The sequence below is a fragment of the Electrophorus electricus genome, chromosome 11, assembly GCF_013358815.1.
Source record: "Electrophorus electricus isolate fEleEle1 chromosome 11, fEleEle1.pri, whole genome shotgun sequence".
Lineage (NCBI taxonomy): Eukaryota > Metazoa > Chordata > Actinopteri > Gymnotiformes > Gymnotidae > Electrophorus > Electrophorus electricus.
The window spans coordinates 17,843,516-17,862,226 of NC_049545.1; the positions used below are offsets into that span (position 1 = coordinate 17,843,516).

Sequence of the window (18,711 nt, forward strand, 5' to 3'; positions counted from 1 at the left end):
GTTGTAACTATAAGTACGTCTTCAACAGAAAAAGGCAAGAATTCTAGGTAGGGTAGTGGTAGCTCAGTTGAAGGTTGCTGGCTCAAACCTTACCACTGCCAAGTTGCCACTGTTGGGCCCCAGAGCAAGGCCCTTAACTTCAATTGCTCAAGTTGTACTCAGTCATAATTGTAAGCCGCTTTGGATCAAAGCGTTAGCTAAATACCGTAAATGTCAATGTAAGAATTGTGTGGTGGTTAAAGATTCAGTCATCAGTCAAATGTTCGTTGCGTTTCCCCTCAAGTTTCCCTCTCCAGTGATCTCGAGTACTAACCAGGGTTTTTTTTTAAGGCAGCTATAACTGAACTAAGTGGTCAGGCTATAAAACGAAACTTCAGTTTACAATACTGTTTAACAGGCAAAAGAAAGCACATGATCCAGTGATGTGGTCGGTATGTGCCAGCCCACAGAGCCGAGGGGCGTACTGATTGGAGGCCGGGGTGTTTACCTCCTCACGGTCCCGTATTAAAACAGCGTCCCCGTATTTTGGTTTTTACTGGTTTTTTAACTCAAGTCGGGAACCGTAAGGTAAGAAAACACACGCTCACCTTTGTTATCGCGCATTGTTCTGTCAATTTTTTTTAAATGCAAGCCTAGTATATATTATTTTTCTATATCTGTGAATTTCTCTAAACGCGAGCTAGCTGGCTGAGTAGCTAGCTAAAATGTTTGGGCTAAATTTACAACCCTAGCCCATACCATAAGCTATGGTCCTAGTGTCGGCAAAAATCCCGCGGACTTTCTTTTAGCACATTTGGTGAATTCTCATTTTTGTGTGTCATCACTGCGTTCTTCTATTTAATTTTAGTTGATGTGTAATTTCTAGCTAACCCTAAATCACTCATTTACAGCATGGAGAACAGCTACGTTAGCTAGCTGGACAGCGAAAGTCCGTGGTCTACTCAGAAAATAACCTTTAATACCGCATAGCATTAAAGAAATCCACTGTAACCTTCTATACATACCGGTAATATCAGCAATAATAACGTAAGCTTTTCTCTCATGTGATCAAGTCTCCTCCTGGACTAGGCTATTGCCGGGGTTACATAATCGAGTCAAGTCACGAGGGTTGAGATCTAATCAGTCAAGCTCTACTCATGTTGATAATGGATGGTTTGTATATACATGCAATATAGCTGTAGCTACCTAAGTGGCTGCCATATATTATGCTGCACTTGCAAATGCTGTTAACAATAACATAACACTTGGAAATAGCCTAGTCCGTGAAAGAAACATGACACAAATGTGCAGATAACAAGACAAACTGCCATCAGTAAACTTCTGAGTACATAGCCCAGACTGAGAAGGGACCGGTACCATGTAGGTACCATTTATAGAGTAGGTGAACCTAATAAACTGGCCACTTTGGAAGTGTGTTTTAAGGAAAGTGTGTTTTAAGGAAAATGCCTTTGCTCTGGGATTGTGTGTGCCTTTTTACAAGCTCTTTCCCTGGCTCATGATGTTCTCAACAGTGTAGCAACGTGCATAGACATGAAGTGGCATGCAGTTGCAGTGGTGTCTCTGTGCCTGGGGTTAGCGGTGAGCGCCTTTCCCTCAGAGCAGCCAGAAAACGGGAAGAACTGGGTGGTCATCGTGGCCGGCTCCAACGGCTGGTACAACTACCGACACCAGGTGAGGACACGGCAGTGTTTCAGCTTCAACTGCATAAGATATCTGTGGCTGTCCGGATTATAACTCTTTTCTAACAAATTCACATTTACACTGACAAGAGCTGGGGTTTTTTTTGTTTGTTTGTTTGTTTTTTTATTTATCTTTTTATATGTATAGTTTGATATTGTTTATTGATCCCTGTATTTCAACAGTATTGTAGTTCAATGGTATCTTGAACTCTACCCTACAGTGCTGGCAGGCATATTTTCTATGAGTAAACGGCAGCACTTTTGTAAGTTGCTCTGGATAAGAGCATCTGGTAAATGCCAAAAATGTAACTGTACATTTTCCTTATTTAATTCAAGAAATAAAACTGCTGTGTTGAAATACTTAAAGGATGGTGAATAATGAATAATGGAGAAATTACAAGGTGGTTAATTATTGAGAGAAACCTGCAGCAAAAAGTTCCTGTGAATAGTCTATGCTTACCTGGTGCTGTGAATAACCTGTTTGTTCCTCTTATCAAAAATGTTTGATTACTTGAGGTGACCTCATTTCGTGATATGAGGAGCATTGGGAAAAGAGCCTAAACTTGCTCTATAGTGTCGCATCATAAAAGCAATATTAGCATATTTTATAATGTATTATAACATGCGTGCCCGTAACCCAGCTAGTATAGGATGTATAGAGAGCTAGTTGCTAACTCCCAAGGTCAATGGTCAATTCCAGATGGAACCAATGTTCTTGTAGCATTTTTTTTTCTTCATGATGTTATTTGTGTATAGGCTGACGTCTGCCACGCGTATCAGATCGTCCACAAGAACGGCATTCCTGATGAGCAAATCGTGGTGATGATGTATGACGACCTGGCCCAGAACCCAGAGTGAGTAGCGGTCTTCATCTCCTCCATCAGGGCCAAAGATTTCTGGGTCTGAGCCCTCTAAGTTTGACCCAACTGTCTGGTCAAACCCAGCGCGCATGCAGGATTTCACCTCTGAATGCCGACTCATCGACCAGGAGTCTGCGACCTCGACCCGACACATGGTCACGTGCGCTGAGAAGAGATGATCGGGCTGCATTCTTTTTCCAAACCCAAACGTTCGTGCGTGCAGTTTCCTAGTTCCCTGTTCTGCTTTGAAATGGAAGTCACAAAAGCTTACTTAATACTCCCGAGTATGGAGTGGAAGTGCCTTGTCAGAGAGAGACAGGAGAGACCAGATCAGAGAAACGGGGAGAGAGGGAGAGACAATTGGACAGAGAGATTTAACAGTATTCTCTGCCTTGAAAGTCAGCGGCTCACACTGCTTCTGAAAAGCAAGACATCTGAGGTGATCTGATCTTGGCTATTGTATGTCCTTTTCTTTGTGACATGATTTTTCCTTTAATCTTTGCAAGTTCCTGTTAAATAGGTCAGGCTGTATATGTGCATTTTTCTGTTTACATGGAGGTTGCACAACAGCTGTGTGTCTTTGCATTTATCGGACACCGCATGCTCTTCAAGCATGTGACTCACGCCAGACTGTGAAAGTGTTGAGGTTTCAAAAATGTTTGAGGAGTGAGTTTCAGTAAGGAGTGGCTTATGGCTCAGTTTTTTGGGTGTGTTTCTAAGAACTAACTTATGGCTAGATGTGATTTTATCCAAGATACCCTTGGTGTGTAATCACAGTTAAAGCAGGTATTCTGTGTTTTTAAATGCATATTAAAATAACCCTCTTTCTGTGTGTGTTCCTATGTGTCTGTCAGTAACCCCACACCAGGGGTCATTATCAACAGGCCCAATGGCTCTGATGTCTATAAAGGGGTGCTGAAGGACTACATTGGTGATGTGAGTTTCGCAGCATGCACACAATTAATTATTATTGTTATGCACTTTGAGGAACCCTGATGTGTCAGGTTGGCCATCTATAGTAAAACTGAAATAACATCGAGCTGGTGAGTGACCCTGAGTGGACTGAGTGTTTCCTGATATGATAACAGCAAAGAAATCAATATCACTTTGTATTGATTTGCAGCCACCTAAGTACATAACATTTGTATTACATTAATTTAACTTTGCAGTAATATTTGCTTTATATCATATCCATTTGATTGTGTGTGTGTAGGCTGTGACTCCCCAAAATTTCCTGGCTGTCTTGAAAGGTGATGCAGCCAGTGTGAAAGGAGGATCTGGAAAAGTGCTGAATAGGTAAGTTTGGGGATCAGAGAAGAAAAGAGATGCAAGTGTAATACAGTATTAAGCAGAACACCATAGAATGGTTCTTCTTTGGTCTTGTAGATTTTAAATATCTACTGTTTTGACCATAAACCTCTTATAAATGGGCAGTGGTAGCTCAGTGGTTAAGGTACTTAACTTGTAATTGGAAGTTTGCCACTGCCAAGTTGCCACTGTTGGGCCCCTGAGCGAGGCCATTTAACCCTCAATTGCTCAATTGTTCTAAATCGCTTTGGATTAAAGCGTCAGCTAAACGCCGTTAATGTAAATAAATCTGGAAGCACTTTGTGGTCCTTCATCAGTTGTGCAAGCAGAGATAGTCAGCAGCACTTTTCTTATACAAGTGATGGACCTTTTGTCTGACGCATCCTTTTTCTTTGGAAACCTTGTGAACTACACTAAACTTTAAATTCTATATAATATTGTACCTTTTTTTTTTTTCTTATTTAAAGTTGGTAAGAAAAGAGGTGTTTTCATTTTCAGCACTCGCACTGGACCATGCAGGCAGTCATGCACTCTCCTGACTTCATTAATGCGTTTAGCCTTCAATGTTGCACAGTATACAGATGTAATGATGTTGCTGTCCATAAAGGAAGATGTCTGCTTTTGCCTATGTTTTGAGTAACTACCTGGCTAAACTGATCTGTGTGTCTCCGTTTCTTTTCCTCTTGGCAGCGGCCCCAACGATCACGTGTTCGTGTACTTCACCGATCACGGAGCCCCTGGCCTGCTTGCCTTCCCCAGTGACGACGTAAGCATTCACCCCTCTTTCCGTGTCCGTCTCCCTACACCAGGAGTCCTCGCCATTCCTCTTCTTGCTCCCTGACTCTCGTGACCCATGTCGTCGCTCCTCATTTGCTCACAAAAAAAAAATAAAAATGTAGCCACTTTGAAGTGAAATGCGCAGAGAAACAGAAACCACGAGAACAAGTCCCATCGCAAGTCATGCAGAGGCTCCTTTAGAGATTTTGTAGTTTGGGGCATGATAACATGATCAAGAATAGATCACCCACAGTGATGCGTGGCACTGATGGCTCGTGTGGGAATTGTATAGGCCTCTGAGGGGGTGTCTGTTGTTACCAGGCTTTACCACGTGTGGTCCAGGACATCGTCTGTTTATGAAGCCCCTCATGAGCTGAGCAGGTGTGTTTAAAACGGGGCACACGCTGAACAGCATTGAGCGCATGCTCTTCTTCAGACGGGGGTAGAAACCACTAGAGTCAGGGACACAACAATGGTGATCTGTGATTGAGTTACACGTGGCCAAATGTGTGGCTTGTGTCCTCCTGTACAAGATTGCACAGCAAGTTTGAGGAAGTACATATGCATTGGTTTAATTCAGATTAGCTTTTTCCCCCATTGTGCATAGGATGGTAATAAAATATAATGGATAGTTAAATGACAAAAATGTGGCATCTGTACAAGAACTTTTTGGATTTACTGGAACAGCTTTTTGGCTGTTATGTGACCAAATATCACAGGATCTGAATCAGCAAGTTTGTGTGTGTGTGTGTCGTGTGACTAGTAAATGACTAATGTTTTACTCAGCTCGTGGGCATGTATGTTGTTCTTTTTTGGTTGAAGAAAGTGGTACATGTTACAACAATTCTCCTCTCCACAGTTACTCGTCCATGACCTAATGGATGCTATTCAGTACATGCGCAATAACAACAAATACAAGAAGGTACCATGTCATTCTGGCTTTCCTCTTCAGAATTTTTTTTCCTTTGGGAGGGGGTGTTCAGCCACATAGAATTACACCTTTCAGTATTTGTCAGATGCTACTAAATTAATAGAATTCTGAACATACTCTTTTCTTCTTCACCACCTCTCTCTCACACACACACAGATGGTGTTCTACATCGAGGCGTGTGAGTCTGGCTCAATGATGAAACCTCTGCCTGCTGATATCGATGGTGAGTTTTACACGAACCCGTGCTAACATTAACAGCCCCAGTACAATAGGCCACCACACATTTAACAGGTCTTATCTGCAGTCTAAAAATGTCACTGGAAACAGATTAACACACAAATCCGTGAGAGGGATCAGTAAAGGGTGGTTTATAATGGCCCAATGACTGCAACGGCATAAAAGCAGTGTGTGAGCGCAGTACACGGTTTTCATGTTTGTGAGCTGGGAATCGTTATTAGGAAGTGTATTTGTAAGGAGACTACTGTTTCTGTGCACAGAAAAAAAAAAAACAACCACACTTCCATTATCATTGGCATCCACACAGCTGGTGTGTTGCAGTAGAGGGAGCCCTGTACCTCTCACTCACATCCATCAGCAGCGCTCTCTGCTGTCTGTATTTTTACCCATTTCTGTGCAAGCACGTAAGCACACAGACTTCTGATCACCATATGACCTGTCGTTGAAATGTTCAGGAGTCCTAAACGGCTTGCTTTTGAACGCAGCTGCGCATCTGGTTGGAGTGCACAGATGTGTCTGTTACTTATTCGCACTCATTCAGTACTGCTCCCAGAACTGCTCTCACACGACCTAGAGCGGCTAGTGCAGTTTCTGTTTTAAGTCTAAAATGATGAGTAGAGAGAGCATCATGAAGAAGAATTATGCATTTAGAAAATTGAGAATTCTCTGAAAGTGCACCAGTCTGAATGCTTTATACCTTGCGCACATAATGAGGACGTTATTCTATGTTAGTATAGTGAATGTATGTTTGATTGTCTGTCTTCACTTTTAGTTTATGCCACCACCGCTGCCAACCCACGGGAGTCGTCCTACGCCTGTTACTATGATGAGAGCAGGGACACATATCTTGGGGACTGGTACAGTGTCAACTGGATGGAGGATTCTGACGTGGTATGTTCCATGGAAACGGTGTGGGCCCGCAGATACAACCTGCATGTAGTATGTGCGCATGGTTCAATGCTATGCATTATATATGTCCTGATGTTGCGCGTGTCCGTCCGACAGGAGGACTTGAGTCAGGAAACCCTGGCTAAGCAGTTTAAGATCGTCAAACGTCTCACCAACACCAGCCATGTCATGCAGTATGGTAACAAGGTAAACCTGCGGACAGATGGGTGTGTGCATGCGTATATGTGGCTGACGCACAAGTTCACGAACACACTGCAGACAGACCCAAACGTAACCTAGAGCATTACAGAAACAAATGGAGAAAACTGTGTGTGTGTGTGTGTGTGTGTGTGTGTGTGTGTCCCAGACTCTGTCTCACATGAAGGTGATCAAGTTCCAGGGTAACGCTCTGGGCGGAGCCAAGGTGGCTAAACCTGTGCCATTGCCACCAGTTACACGGCATGACCTCACACCCAGCCCCGATGTCTACCTGTCTATCCTGAAGAGGAAGCTCATGCAAAGCAATGACGTCGCCGTTGCGAGGGGATACCTGATGGAGATCAGTGCCCACCTGAAGGTCCGAGCCTGGCCACCTGCTTACCTCTACAGAATTGCAGTGCAGGCATTATAAGCGTGCAGAGCTGATAATGCCACTATAACACTTTAGAACACTACCTTTCTGTTGCTTTGACTTTTTGAACAGTCATGCCAGTACATTTTTGGTACTTCCTGCTGTTTCATAGTGATTCTACTTGCTAGATACGATAGTTCATGATGTTGCAACAACCTGGATTAGCCCTGTTATTACGTAAAGTAATTCTAGAATATTCTCTTCTAGAGTAGGCCTTGCCAGATAGGATTGCCACCACTGACCTAGCTCAATTAAACCGTTATAAACATATCTTCATATAGTAGGCCTGTTTCACGTAAATGGATTTTTATTACATGTGATGGGCAACCTGGGTAACGGTTGATTTTGTTAAATGCATCCAAAAGTCAAAAGGCACACCTAGTTAGCCAGCTAACAGTGTCTGTAGAATCCTCTCTGTAATTAGATCCTCAGAACAATAGAGTTGAAATGGATGTGTATAGCCAGAGTAAATGACGATGTTTAAATGACTATTATCGAAACGGGTAAGGTGATGCATATTTAACGCAGTCAGAAGACAGTCATACTACATTTGATTATTTTGGTGCCAAAAATGACACATCAAGAATGATGAAAATGCTGTGCAGTCTGATCACCCACTTGGTAGTTAAAGTTTATTTTAACCTTTTCTAGTCAGGTTAGCCACATATCGATGCTGAGAAACCAATTTAATTACACCTGTATCAAACAATACACATTTACCACATGAAAGGAGCAGGGCTCCCTTTTGTAAGCCCCGCTTGAGAGCGCACAACTCCTGCTACCCGGAATGGAGGGTTGGGAGCTTGAATGTGGCATAGTTTCAATGTGTATGTTCTACGTTGGTATATGGGGAGTGGGTGTGTTGTCTCGCATTGTGACGCATGTTGACGTGTAGATGCGTGAGCTGCTGGCAGACACCATGCGGAAGGTGGCGGAGACGGTGGTTGGAAAAGGCTTGGAGGCTCAGCAGGTTCTGGATGAGCGTCAGGAGATCAGCCAATACGAGTGCTACGCTGCCGCCCTCACACGCTTCAAATCAAGCTGCTTCAACTGGCACAACCAAGAGGTACAGTACACGCACACAGAGCACCCTCAACGTACAGGGTCCAGGAGCACACGAGAGTTGAGCTCTCCTTCACACACTGTTCGTCTTTGCTCTTTCACAGCATGAGTATGCGCTGAGGCATCTGTACGTGCTGGTAAACCTGTGTGAGAGAGGACATCAGGCAACGAGGTATCCACCCTCCATTTTCCCTCATCCCCCAGCTCCCTGGCCAAGGCTCCTGTGAGCTGTAGCCACATGTAGCCGATACATAAATCAGTTTTAATGATGCATCACTTTTTCTAAGACGAAGCTTAAAAGTGCTGTCCACTCAAAGTTAAAAGAAATAAAACATGCATAGAAAATAGCAAACTGACTGGAAAGGTCTAAGGCATACAGGTGGGTTTTAAGAGGCCAGAGAATCAGAAGGTCTAATGACAAAATAACCAGCCCTTAGAATAACACTCCTTAATCATATATTCTCTGCATGATGAAATGGAGCAATGTAGCAACACATTTCAGCTTTGCTTACAAGTTGAATTCTCAAATTTCCTGAGTTTAAATTCCTTCTTATCATGTAGGATCATGGAAGCCATGGAAGAGGTCTGCATATAGACATGCGCTTGCAGACACAGTGGACTCAACAATCTCCTTGACTGGTGGATTCGTAATGGATGATCTTGCTTTTTGCACAAAGGAATCAAATCTGGGCAATTTTTAATTTTTTAAATCAATTTCTATCACTTTTTTTTTTTTTTGCTTTTATATTTTTTAATTCTGGAGTGATTTGTGTGGAAGTGAATTTGAACTGTTAAGTGAATTTTATTTCTTTTTGTGAATGTGAATATTTTATTACTATGGATTTATAAGAAAAAAACAGGAGAAGGCAAATGTTAAGTAACCTTCCAGGCTAAAATGGCTGTAGCAAACACTGACTTCACTCTGTTTCACCGTGACCACTCATTTGTACTGATCTCTCACTCTTTAACAGAACTATTTTAATGGACTTTAATGGACTAAATCTAACCTGTTGTGCGGGTGTTTTAGCGTAGGCATTCAACAGCGAGGGACCACTCTGACATGATGGAAGCTTTTCATACAGTGGAATTCTTGTTTTACATCTATTATTGGGAGGTGTGGCTGGGCGAAGCTTCTCTATAATCGATGACACTAGAGTTTTGTGTCGCCGCTGGCTGAGGTGTTGGAAACTGCAACCATGAAGTGTGTCTGGACATAGTGTTTTAGAGAGACAGCACGATTGTCGGTTCTAGCCACACTCTTCCATCTTTTTTTTTATATTCAGTAGTTGAAGATGCATGTATGTGGTTATAACCTCCAGGGTACTACAGCTGCACTCCTGGGCCATGCACAATTCATTTTAGGCAAACTATAGAAATGTAATACCCTTAATCCATTTCACACCTGTGTGACTGCTCCGAGTGGGTTGCAGTGAATGTGGTCTGAGCAACAGGATATCACATCCTCCGAAACAGCAGACCCTAAACCAAAGCAATTTGATATTAATGTGTTGTTGCCTGTTGAGTAGGGACATTCACTGATTTCAGGAAATAAAGCTTGAGATCAGTGTGAATGTAAAAAAATGTATGCCTTTTGGTTCTTTCCCCTCTAACAAAAATGCATATATACAGCTACAAACCCCTGTAAGATAGCAGGTTTTTACATCATATCCAACCTTATTCCACCTTTTAATGTGAAATTGCAGCCTAAAGTCAATCAGAAGCATTAAGGTGTGTTTTTTAAATAAAAGTGTACACACCCTTTTATAACTGGGGATCAGGCTGTGTTCAGAAACAACCAATTACATTCATATGCATGTTAAATAGCAATTGGTATATAGCTGCTAGCAATTGAAGTGACTGGTTAACCCCCCCAAAAAGTTCAGCTGTTCCAATTTTCCTATTGACTTGGTAGTGTCTAGGCCATAGTTCACCATGCATGAATTAAGTCTCATTTTTGAAAGGTAGTGCCTAGGGGAGGGGTTTGCAAGCATTTTCAAGGCATTAGATATGCCACAGTACACAGTGGAGATCAGCAACCGTTAGAGAAAACACAGCACAACAATGCAGTTGCCAAGAACAAGAAATCTCTTCAAAATTGATGAGAAGATGGTCAGGGAGTTTTCCCAAGAGGCCTATGGCAACATTAAAGGATCTGCAGGCAAGTCTGGCACATGCTTGCTCCCTATAGGTGATCTGTATTATTCATATGTCTGGGAGGGTAGGAAGATGGAAGTCTTTTCTGTTTACAAAAACAAATAATGAAAAAATCCAAGCCTTTAAAAAAAAAAAGAATTTATGTACAAAAACCAATGTTTTGCAAAGAGATGTAGCTGACTGGAAAAGGTCCGATGAGACCAAGAATGAACTTTAGCAAGAAATAAAATATGTTTGGGGAACACCATACCCATGATGCTTTTCCTTCAGCCAGAACTCAGGTTTTAGAATCATGAAAAGCTCCAAGTACCAGTCAGTCAATTTTAGTACAAAGACTTTCAGGCAAGTAGGAAGCTTAAGGTGAAGTGGGATTTCACCTTTCAGTACAACAACCCAAATCATCCAAATCCAGAGAGGAATAGCTTCAGCAGGGGCTGTTTTTTTTTTCTTTTCAAAACAGTTCATCTGGATAATCAAATCCCCTTTTACCCATCTAGGATTTGCATTGACTTCAATTTTGTCCCAGTTTTGCAAAACATTTATGTATTGAATAATGCTGATCCAGATATGTCTAGGTCAGTATTTGATCATCTTTGTAATGGAAGTCAAGTGCCACCTGCTGAACAGAAGATATATTAGTTTTTTTTGGTCCAGGCCAAACCCAGACCAGAATCCAATTAAAAAGCTGTGGGGTACCCTGAAAAGTTTAATGGATCTAGACACAGTTAGACAAGGCCATTGTACTATGAGCAAAAAATGCTTCAACAAATATTAGTTTAGGGGTGTGTATACTTATGCAAACATTTATGTACATGTTTTTCTGCCAGACTTACCAGACATAGCGATAAAACAGCAGCTCCAGTTCTCCATTTAAATCCCACATGTCTACGAGAGCCAAACTCGAGTCCAGCCAATGTGCAGGAGTGAAGTGTCTCAATATTCACCACTGCTGCAGGGAAGGAGGATATGAGCACTGCAGGAAACAGCCACAGGTCCATTTCATAGACAAGGCATGTTTCTGTACAGCACTTTTCATACACCGTGGAAATTGAGAACTTCAGAGACACAGAATGTTTAATTAATAAAGCTTATTACATCCTGAGATCCATTTATTTAGATATAAGTAAATGCAGTTAAATACAAAAGAAATGAAAGTAAAAAATTAAATATTAAGAGGAAAAAATACATTACAATAAAAGAAATTATTTAACAAGTCAATTTGTTAAATGATTTAATTTTAGCTGAGGCTGCCACCACAACCTACCAAATGCTGTTCAAAGAGATGACGTGCCTTCCCTCACTGCAAATCTCACACTTGAGTATAGTCCAGATGTTCTCAATAACATGTAAAATAAGTGGGGAAGAGGGTGAAGTCTTTGTTCTGTCAGTGGTGTACCTCGATGTATGACGCGGAGCATTGTCCTGCGTAAACAGCATGGCATGAATGGTGCTGCACCGCTGCTTGAAGAAAGGGTCTTCTAGAACCTGGATCTCGATCTTCAGTCCATCTTCAACACAAAAAGGTTCAAATAGGCCATCATTCATGATACCAGCCCACTGCAGTACCCCTACACTTTCACCTTGCTGGCGGCTCACTCAAACTAGTACTCTGTCTGTTAGTGATCCAGCGATGGGCCCAACTATCTGGTCCATCTACAGTCACTCTCATTTCATTTGTCCAACCTTTGAGAAATCGGTCTTCAGGTATTTCTTGGCACAGTCTCGACACTTCATCTTGTGTCTTAGTGGTGGTCGCGTTTTAGCGTTCTTTACCGCTGCGGTGTCTCCAAGCACTTAGGGGAAGGTTGGAGCTCTGAAATGTGGTAGCTCTGGAATCTAAAGGGTTCCTGGTAATCTCACATTTTAGTTTTTTCAAGTATTTCACAGTCAACTTGCACATTTTATTCTCCGTGTTATCCACAGCCCTGTTGAGTATTCATAACAAAGCGTTTGACCGTCCAGTGGTCATGCCTCAGCGGTGTAATCTACAACATACTGAGTCGCTCTCATAGGCTTTTTACAATTTTTTACTTTTCAGTCCATTAAATAGCCTTTTTGCCCACTTTTCCTGAGGTGGAGAAACTGCCTAATTATGCACATCTTATACAGGCTCTTAATCACTTTAAGCCACACTCACCCTCATTACACAATTAAACTTCACCAGGAAAATCATTATACCCAGGTTTATATGGTTAAGAGTTGGATAATATGTACAGAAATACAGATTGTCATAATAGCGACTTGGCTAATAGCTGTAAGAGATGCAGTGTAGCTAAATACAGCTTCTCCATGCTTGGTGTTGACCTTAACTGACATAATTAACTGATGAGCTCCTCGTGTTCTAAGGATCATGCTTGGATTATATTATTTGAACATGTCAGACAGACACATTCAGTAGGAACTGTTTAATGATTTTATACATGAGTAACTGTGCCTTAAAGTCAGTTCCTTAACATACCAGGAGCCAGTGTAAGGATTTACAGGAATGGTGTGTTCTGATCTTCTGGCTCTAGTTAAGAAATCTGGCAGCTGCAGTTTGAATTAACTGAATTAGTTTGACTGTCTTTTTATGAAGACCGGTAAGGACACCATTACTATAATCAATCTTGCTAGAAATAAAAGCATGGATGAGTCTCTCAAGGTCCTGTCTTGACAAGAAATCTCTAATTTTGTTAATTTATTTGAGATTATAGAATACTCAATTAGTAATTGCTTTGACATGACTGCTAAAAGTGAACACAGTTCTCTTGATATGAGGACTCTGTACTCAAGTCTGCATCTCATCTTTATTTCCAAACAAAATTATCTCAGCTTTTCACACATTGGTTTAGTTTTCTTTTAAGTTATTCTTCAATCTGTAACATAGCTAACTCACTGGAACGAAAACAAATTAACATGCGCATACAAAAAAGGGGGTGTTTTACTCTTTTGTTTCCCAAGGTAATTTATGCAATACTACAGAAAATATTTAATTTGTTATAACAAAAACAAAAAGATTTAGATGGTTTTAATGAATGACGGCTCCTAATTAGGAGTAGTGCTTGTTTAAGGGCTGTGGTTTATTGGCCAATGGGAAACTCCGCCTCCTTGCAGTTCAGGAAACACTGAGTATCTGTAGCTTTTCCAAAACCGATACTGCAGATCAGGCATTTTCCATCTCCTCATTTGATGAATCTAATCCATAGTGTACCCTAAACACCTCCTGTAAACACACACACACCCCAGCAACAACGACATTTTGCAAACATTCTCATTCTGTGTAATAGGTGGAACATGCTGTCTGTATGCCCACAACCACATGTATGGGAGCATAAACAGCCCAAGGACATGTGGTGTGTGTACATCCAATTTAATTGCTCCACCTGCCTGTGTGAATTTGCTTTCAGTTTCACAGATCTTATGATCTGCAGTGGAGATTCCCACATTCTTCAGTATATTGTAGTACTAGACTGGGTTTTGGTAATTGTGCCAGAAAGACCAGTACAATATAATTTGTGTGAATATGGACGAATATAGAATCTAACTTTTTGGACCTATATAAACTAGGTGAATAAGGAGAATAGACCTGTGTAAACAGGCAAGTGTGGAGAACAGATCTGTGTAAACAGGTGAATGTAGAGTACATACCTGTATAAAGTGGGCAACTGTGGAGAATAGACCTGTGTAAACAGGGTGAGTGTGGAGAATAGACCTGTGTAAACAGGGTGAGTGTGGAGAATAGACCTGTGTAAACAGAGTGAGTGTGGAGTGCAGACCTGTATAAAGTAGTTTTTGTAGTGAGGCATTCATTCAGCTCAGCAACTTCTCGGTTGATGTTGATCTGGACCTGGAGCTCTGTTTGCAGGTTTTGTATCCTGTCCTCTAGAGCTGATACAGTCTCCTGGTGAACAGAAGAGAGGAAGGTTCATTCATTATCATCACTGTGTATCATCAAAAAGAGAAGGTGGTGAGTCAGGGGCTTTAGAGACTGCACGCACACGCACACACAGTTTCTCGAGCCTTACCCTGTGCAGGGTCACGCTCTCTCTCCTCTCCTGTTCCATCAGACGGATCCTCTGCTGCAGACGTGCTCTCTCGAGCTCCAGCCTCTGAGTCTCCTGCGAAAGGGGACGCACATGGCTCTTCAGGCTCTGCCCGAATTCCCGGGTCTTCCGCAGGGTGCCCTCAGCCGCTTGCTTTCTCCTCAGCAAGGCCAGCAACCTTGGCTCATACCTGTTTATAAGAAGAATTATACTCCCGTTGACGATACAGATTGTTTTCCTTCTTTCTTGTTTTTTTTGGTAAACGTATGGACATTAAAGAAGCCTGTGAGAACTATTTCAATGAAACTACCAAAGGGATGCTTGTGTTATCTTTAATTCCTCGCTTAATTTCATTGTGTCGACGGCATTTGCTCTCACCAGTCGTTCAGGTTGGCCATGCTCACCCAGGTGCGTCGGGTGAGCTCGGCTGTCGCGCGGCGGCACTGCGAGAGGTCGCTCATGGCCCGTGGCCGACGAAAGCCCTGCACTCGCTCTACCAGGGCGGCCAGCCTGCGCTGGTGCTCTTCCCGGAGCCGCTCCAGCTCCCGCAGGTGCCCCGACACCTCCGCACGCAGCTCCTCCTGCACGGGAGGACCGGGAGGTTCAGGAAGAGAGGCTGAGGAGCACCTATTTAAGGACTTATTTGATTTTTTTTAAACCAAATATTTATGAAAGGGTTGTAAAAATGTTTGGCCAAGCCAAAGACAAGCAAATGAATGGCAATAATGTAGAGATGAGCATGTGTTAAGAGAAATGAAACACAAATGAATATATCGATGCATGCTGTGCCATATCTACTAACATATATGTACATATTCATAATGTTGAACATATATATATATATATATATATATATACATATTCATATACATATTCATAATGCTGAAGTTTAAGGAGTTGACAAGAACAGGAGTAGGAAGGAAAGGGAGGAGGGGCAAGTGTGGGGGTGTTTCCTCAAAATGTAAATGTTATGTAAAGAGCATAAAAATGTACCAATCATGGAGTGCCAGAGTCCAGCATAGCTTAATGATCTCCATGCTTCAACACACTTACTAAACCAAGGAGTTGACCTTAAAAAGGTACGTGTCGTCAAACTGTGCTGAAATATCACTAAACTGCGCTGGACTCTGGTCCTTCGGCACAGGGGATGGGAAGCCCACGTTTTAGGGGCTCATTTCTCCATGCAGTGTACGAAATGCCTTCCATGTATGCCTGGCGCCTGTGTGTTGTGCCTGACCTGCACCAGGGCGAGCTGGGCCACCTCGTACTGCTGCGCTGCCAGGGTCACCTGGTTCTGCACGCACTCCCTGACGGTGGCGAACAGTTGCTTCTTGACCTGCGCCACTTCCTCCTGCAGCCGGTGCTTGTGCAGGTGGGTGTGGGCCAGGTCACCATGCGCTCGCTCCAGCAGCGGACGCAGGGCTCCGCCTGCCTGCACCAGGACCTCCTCCTCTGCCAGCAGCTCCTGCACAAGCTCCTCCTGCTGCCGCTGCAGGCGCCCGACCTCCTCTATGCATGCCTCGAAAGCACATGCCACCTCCTCACCCACACACCATTGCATGAGATCACCGCTGTCCCCCAAGGAGCTATCCTGGGCTGGACGTCCCGCCAATGCCTCTCTCTGCTCCGCAGGTTCTTCTCCGTGTTCTCCGGTCCAAAAGCTCCCACCGTAGTGCTCCTCCTCTCCTGTGAGGCTTCTCTGAGAGTCTACTCCACCTGGCAGCATTAAACACCTCCTTTCTGACTCTTCTCCCTCCACCCAGGGCCTCTCACACTGCTCCTCTTTTGCACACCTGCTCTCGGAGAGCATGTCCTCGCACCCTTTCTCATCCTTGTCCATCTCTGTATGATTCTCCCCCTTCTTTGACATCACCTCAACCTTTATGGCACTGGAAGACATTTGAAATTGTGACCTTGGATCAAAAGAAACAGTCCTTGAAAATCCGGCACACATCAAGTCCCATCCGCCTTTGTCATTCAACAGAAAACTTCACTGTACAAATTTCTCTGGCATTTCCACAAAACCATGATGTGACCTCGTACATGGACGAATGAAATACACTCAATCTGCCCGGCAGCCTGTCTCCAGTATGACTTTAAGGAAATGCTATAACTATATTTGGACTGTTTGTGCATATAAATAATTGTAGGAATGGGGGGGGGGGGGGGGGGGTGTCTGGCTGTGAATCTCTCTCTTAGAAACACACACACACACACACACAGTCATCTTACCCACTGATATTCTCATATGCTCTTGCAATCTGGGGGTGGGGCCAACTAATACTTGTTTATATTTAGTTTTAGGATGTCCACTGTGAGTTAGCAAAAGTTACCACACTTGATCTAGTTCACTGTCAAACAGTGAAGTGACTCCAAAATCCCTAACAAATTTTGCACTAACTGCTTTGCCAGAAGCACATGAAAACATGTAGGAAAACACAAGAATCATTTGACCTGATACAATCATGGTGTACTCAGGATGTTATCATGAAAGAAGTTGCTATTAGCATTGTAAGAGTGGTACAGTGGAGAAGTTAAATGGATAAAGTCTCAAATTACTTATCTTTTCCGATAAGGCCCACCAGTAAAAACCTAATCACACACTTTCCCATCATCGTTCCCATTGATCAGTTTGTCCTTTATACGATAACATTTCTGAGAGAATGCAAACAATATGGTATTACTCTATTATAGAAACAACAAAACAATTTACTAATAAACGAGAGATCAGGAACGAGTATGGGTTGAGCTTTAGGTTGAGCGACGTATCACCATGTCAAGTTCACTTGGGGCACGAGGTGGCGACAGTGAGCGAGCGAGCTGGTATAATAATTGGGAACACCCTTTCGCGCTCACCTGTTAGTGGGAACTACACCAGGTGACCCGCACTGAACCGCGGTGTGAGCAACCCACCCCCCCAAACGCGTGGCGCACAATGTAAGACAAACGTGTCTCGGCCTTTAACGCAGTGCTACGCATAGCCCCTTTCTCGGCGCTCCACACTGCGGAAATGCCGCACCTGAGGTTTGTCCGCTGAGCTGCAGCGCAAGGAGAACCCCGGCAGCACGCGGAATCCGATGGACTGCAAGCGTGAAGGAATTTACTAAATCGGATACCGAGTGATCCAGAAGTTCGGGAAAAGGTATGCGGTAAAGTGAACGTGGTGCATTTGTCTCTGGTTGTTCCAGTTAAACCGCGATTCACTCATTTCTGTAGTCACTGTTTGTACTTTACGCGTTGTGTAGCTTTCGAGCTCGTTTTCCTTAGTTTGGAAAAGTTCTCAGTTGTTAGTTGTCAGGATAACTGGCTAGACGATTTTAACTTTCTTGTAGCTTATAGCAGATCTAAATAATTCTAGTCATTGTTATATTATTAAAGAAAATTCGTGGGAAATGTGTCTTCCAACATGCTGGAGTTGTTTCGCGGCAGATGTTGCCAGGGGGATTTTCTTTTCTTTTTTTTTTTTTTGCTGAAAGAATTTGCGGAGGGGGAGACGATTCTCTCTCGTGACGATTAAACGTCCGTGGATCAGAAAATCCGTTGTTTCAGATCAAGACCAGCAAAAAAGCCAGGTTAATTAATCTGGAAACATGGAGTCGGGGTGTTTGCTTAGCACGTCTCACCGATTTTGGGGATTGTATATTAACTGGAGTACGCAGCGCACAGGTTGTGTCTGTCCGGGGTCTAGCACCCCACCCCCTTTGGTCTACAGTATGAACTCCAGACTTTAACCTTCTACTGGCGGGAACAAATGGGGAGAACGCCACAGTGTTTCAGTTTCGAGTACGTATCTAAAGCATCGCATTTATGCAACCCTAGAATACAAATGGAAGTTTGTTTCCTCAAGTTTAGCTTTTGCTATAGCAACAGCAAATAGATTTTGCAGAAAAAAAGGGTTGTCCTCTCAAGAACGTGCCATCAATGTTATTTTATAAGTCACGCACAGCAGGGAGGGGTGTGTGTATGTGTGTGTGTGTGTGTGGGTGTGTGTGTCAAAGTCAAATTTATTGATATAGCGCTTTTTACAGCAGCCGTCGTCACAAAGCAGCTTTACACGTATCCTAGTCCAAGCCCTAGTGAGCAAGCCAAGGCTGACCATGGTATGAGGAATAAACTCAAGACTGAAAGAGGGTGGGGTGGGGGGCATCCTCCTCTGGTCGAC

The 18,711-nt window shown here is 43.0% G+C and overlaps 3 protein-coding genes across 12 annotated transcripts in view; 2 read left to right on the top strand and 1 right to left on the bottom strand.

The window, feature by feature from the left end:
- Positions 1 to 457: 457 nt before the first annotated feature.
- lgmn (legumain) lies at positions 458 to 9,736 on the top strand. Of its 2 annotated transcripts, none has more exons than XM_027005881.2 (14): positions 458 to 567; positions 1,512 to 1,671; positions 2,436 to 2,533; positions 3,394 to 3,475; positions 3,753 to 3,835; positions 4,538 to 4,613; positions 5,484 to 5,546; positions 5,712 to 5,778; positions 6,565 to 6,683; positions 6,798 to 6,887; positions 7,048 to 7,257; positions 8,207 to 8,377; positions 8,478 to 8,545; positions 8,935 to 9,736. In XM_027005881.2, exons 2-14 carry the CDS (start codon positions 1,531 to 1,533, stop codon positions 8,966 to 8,968), a joined length of 1,302 nt encoding a protein of 433 aa, XP_026861682.2. In that variant the 5' UTR covers positions 458 to 567; positions 1,512 to 1,530; the 3' UTR covers positions 8,969 to 9,736. The 2 variants fall into 2 exon arrangements, with proteins under 2 accessions (XP_026861682.2, XP_026861683.2); XM_027005882.2 differs by lacking the exon at positions 458 to 567 and adding an exon at positions 1,050 to 1,152.
- LOC113574667 (syncoilin-like) lies at positions 9,114 to 16,638 on the bottom strand. 9 transcript variants are annotated; one of them, XR_004776655.1, is made up of 7 exons: positions 15,787 to 16,638; positions 14,928 to 15,130; positions 14,532 to 14,739; positions 14,283 to 14,407; positions 14,155 to 14,186; positions 11,361 to 12,035; positions 9,114 to 11,143 (listed from the first exon to the last, which is right to left on the bottom strand). XR_004776655.1 is itself a non-coding variant. In XM_027005752.2 (7 exons), exons 1-7 carry the CDS (start codon positions 16,501 to 16,503, stop codon positions 11,461 to 11,463), a joined length of 1,410 nt encoding a protein of 469 aa, XP_026861553.2. In that variant the 5' UTR covers positions 16,504 to 16,638; the 3' UTR covers positions 9,114 to 11,460. The 9 variants fall into 9 exon arrangements, 8 of the variants coding, with proteins under 8 accessions (XP_026861553.2, XP_026861552.2, XP_026861556.2 ...); XM_027005752.2 differs by having other exon boundaries at positions 9,114 to 11,473; positions 11,924 to 12,035; XM_027005751.2 differs by having other exon boundaries at positions 9,114 to 11,476; positions 11,924 to 12,035.
- A 769-nt stretch (positions 16,639 to 17,407) lies between these two features.
- si:dkey-157l19.2 (uncharacterized protein KIAA1522 homolog) overlaps positions 17,408 to 18,711 on the top strand; it is a 27,671-nt gene continuing 26,367 nt past the window's right edge. The window contains exon 1 of the mRNA XM_035531484.1: positions 17,408 to 17,691. The gene's annotated coding sequence lies outside the window, so the exon portion shown is untranslated. The remainder of the gene's footprint in view (positions 17,692 to 18,711) is intronic.

Coding starts and splice junctions, on each gene's coding strand:
- lgmn (XM_027005881.2), top strand. CDS start 1,531: ATGAAGTGGCATGCAGTTGCAGTGGTGTCTCTGTGCCTGGGGTTAGCG. Junction 2,534..3,393: donor GACCTGGCCCAGAACCCAGA/GTGAGTAGCGGT, acceptor TGTGTCTGTCAG/TAACCCCACACCAGGGGTCA. Junction 8,378..8,477: donor TCAACTGGCACAACCAAGAG/GTACAGTACACG, acceptor GCTCTTTCACAG/CATGAGTATGCGCTGAGGCA.
- LOC113574667 (XM_027005750.2), bottom strand. CDS start 16,503: ATGTGTGCCGGATTTTCAAGGACTGTTTCTTTTGATCCAAGGTCACAA. Junction 14,408..14,531: donor AGAGCGTGACCCTGCACAGG/GTAAGGCTCGAG, acceptor TCTGTTCACCAG/GAGACTGTATCAGCTCTAGA. Junction 14,187..14,282: donor ACAAAAACTACTTTATACAG/GTCTGCACTCCA, acceptor CTGTTTACACAG/GTCTATTCTCCACAGTTGCC.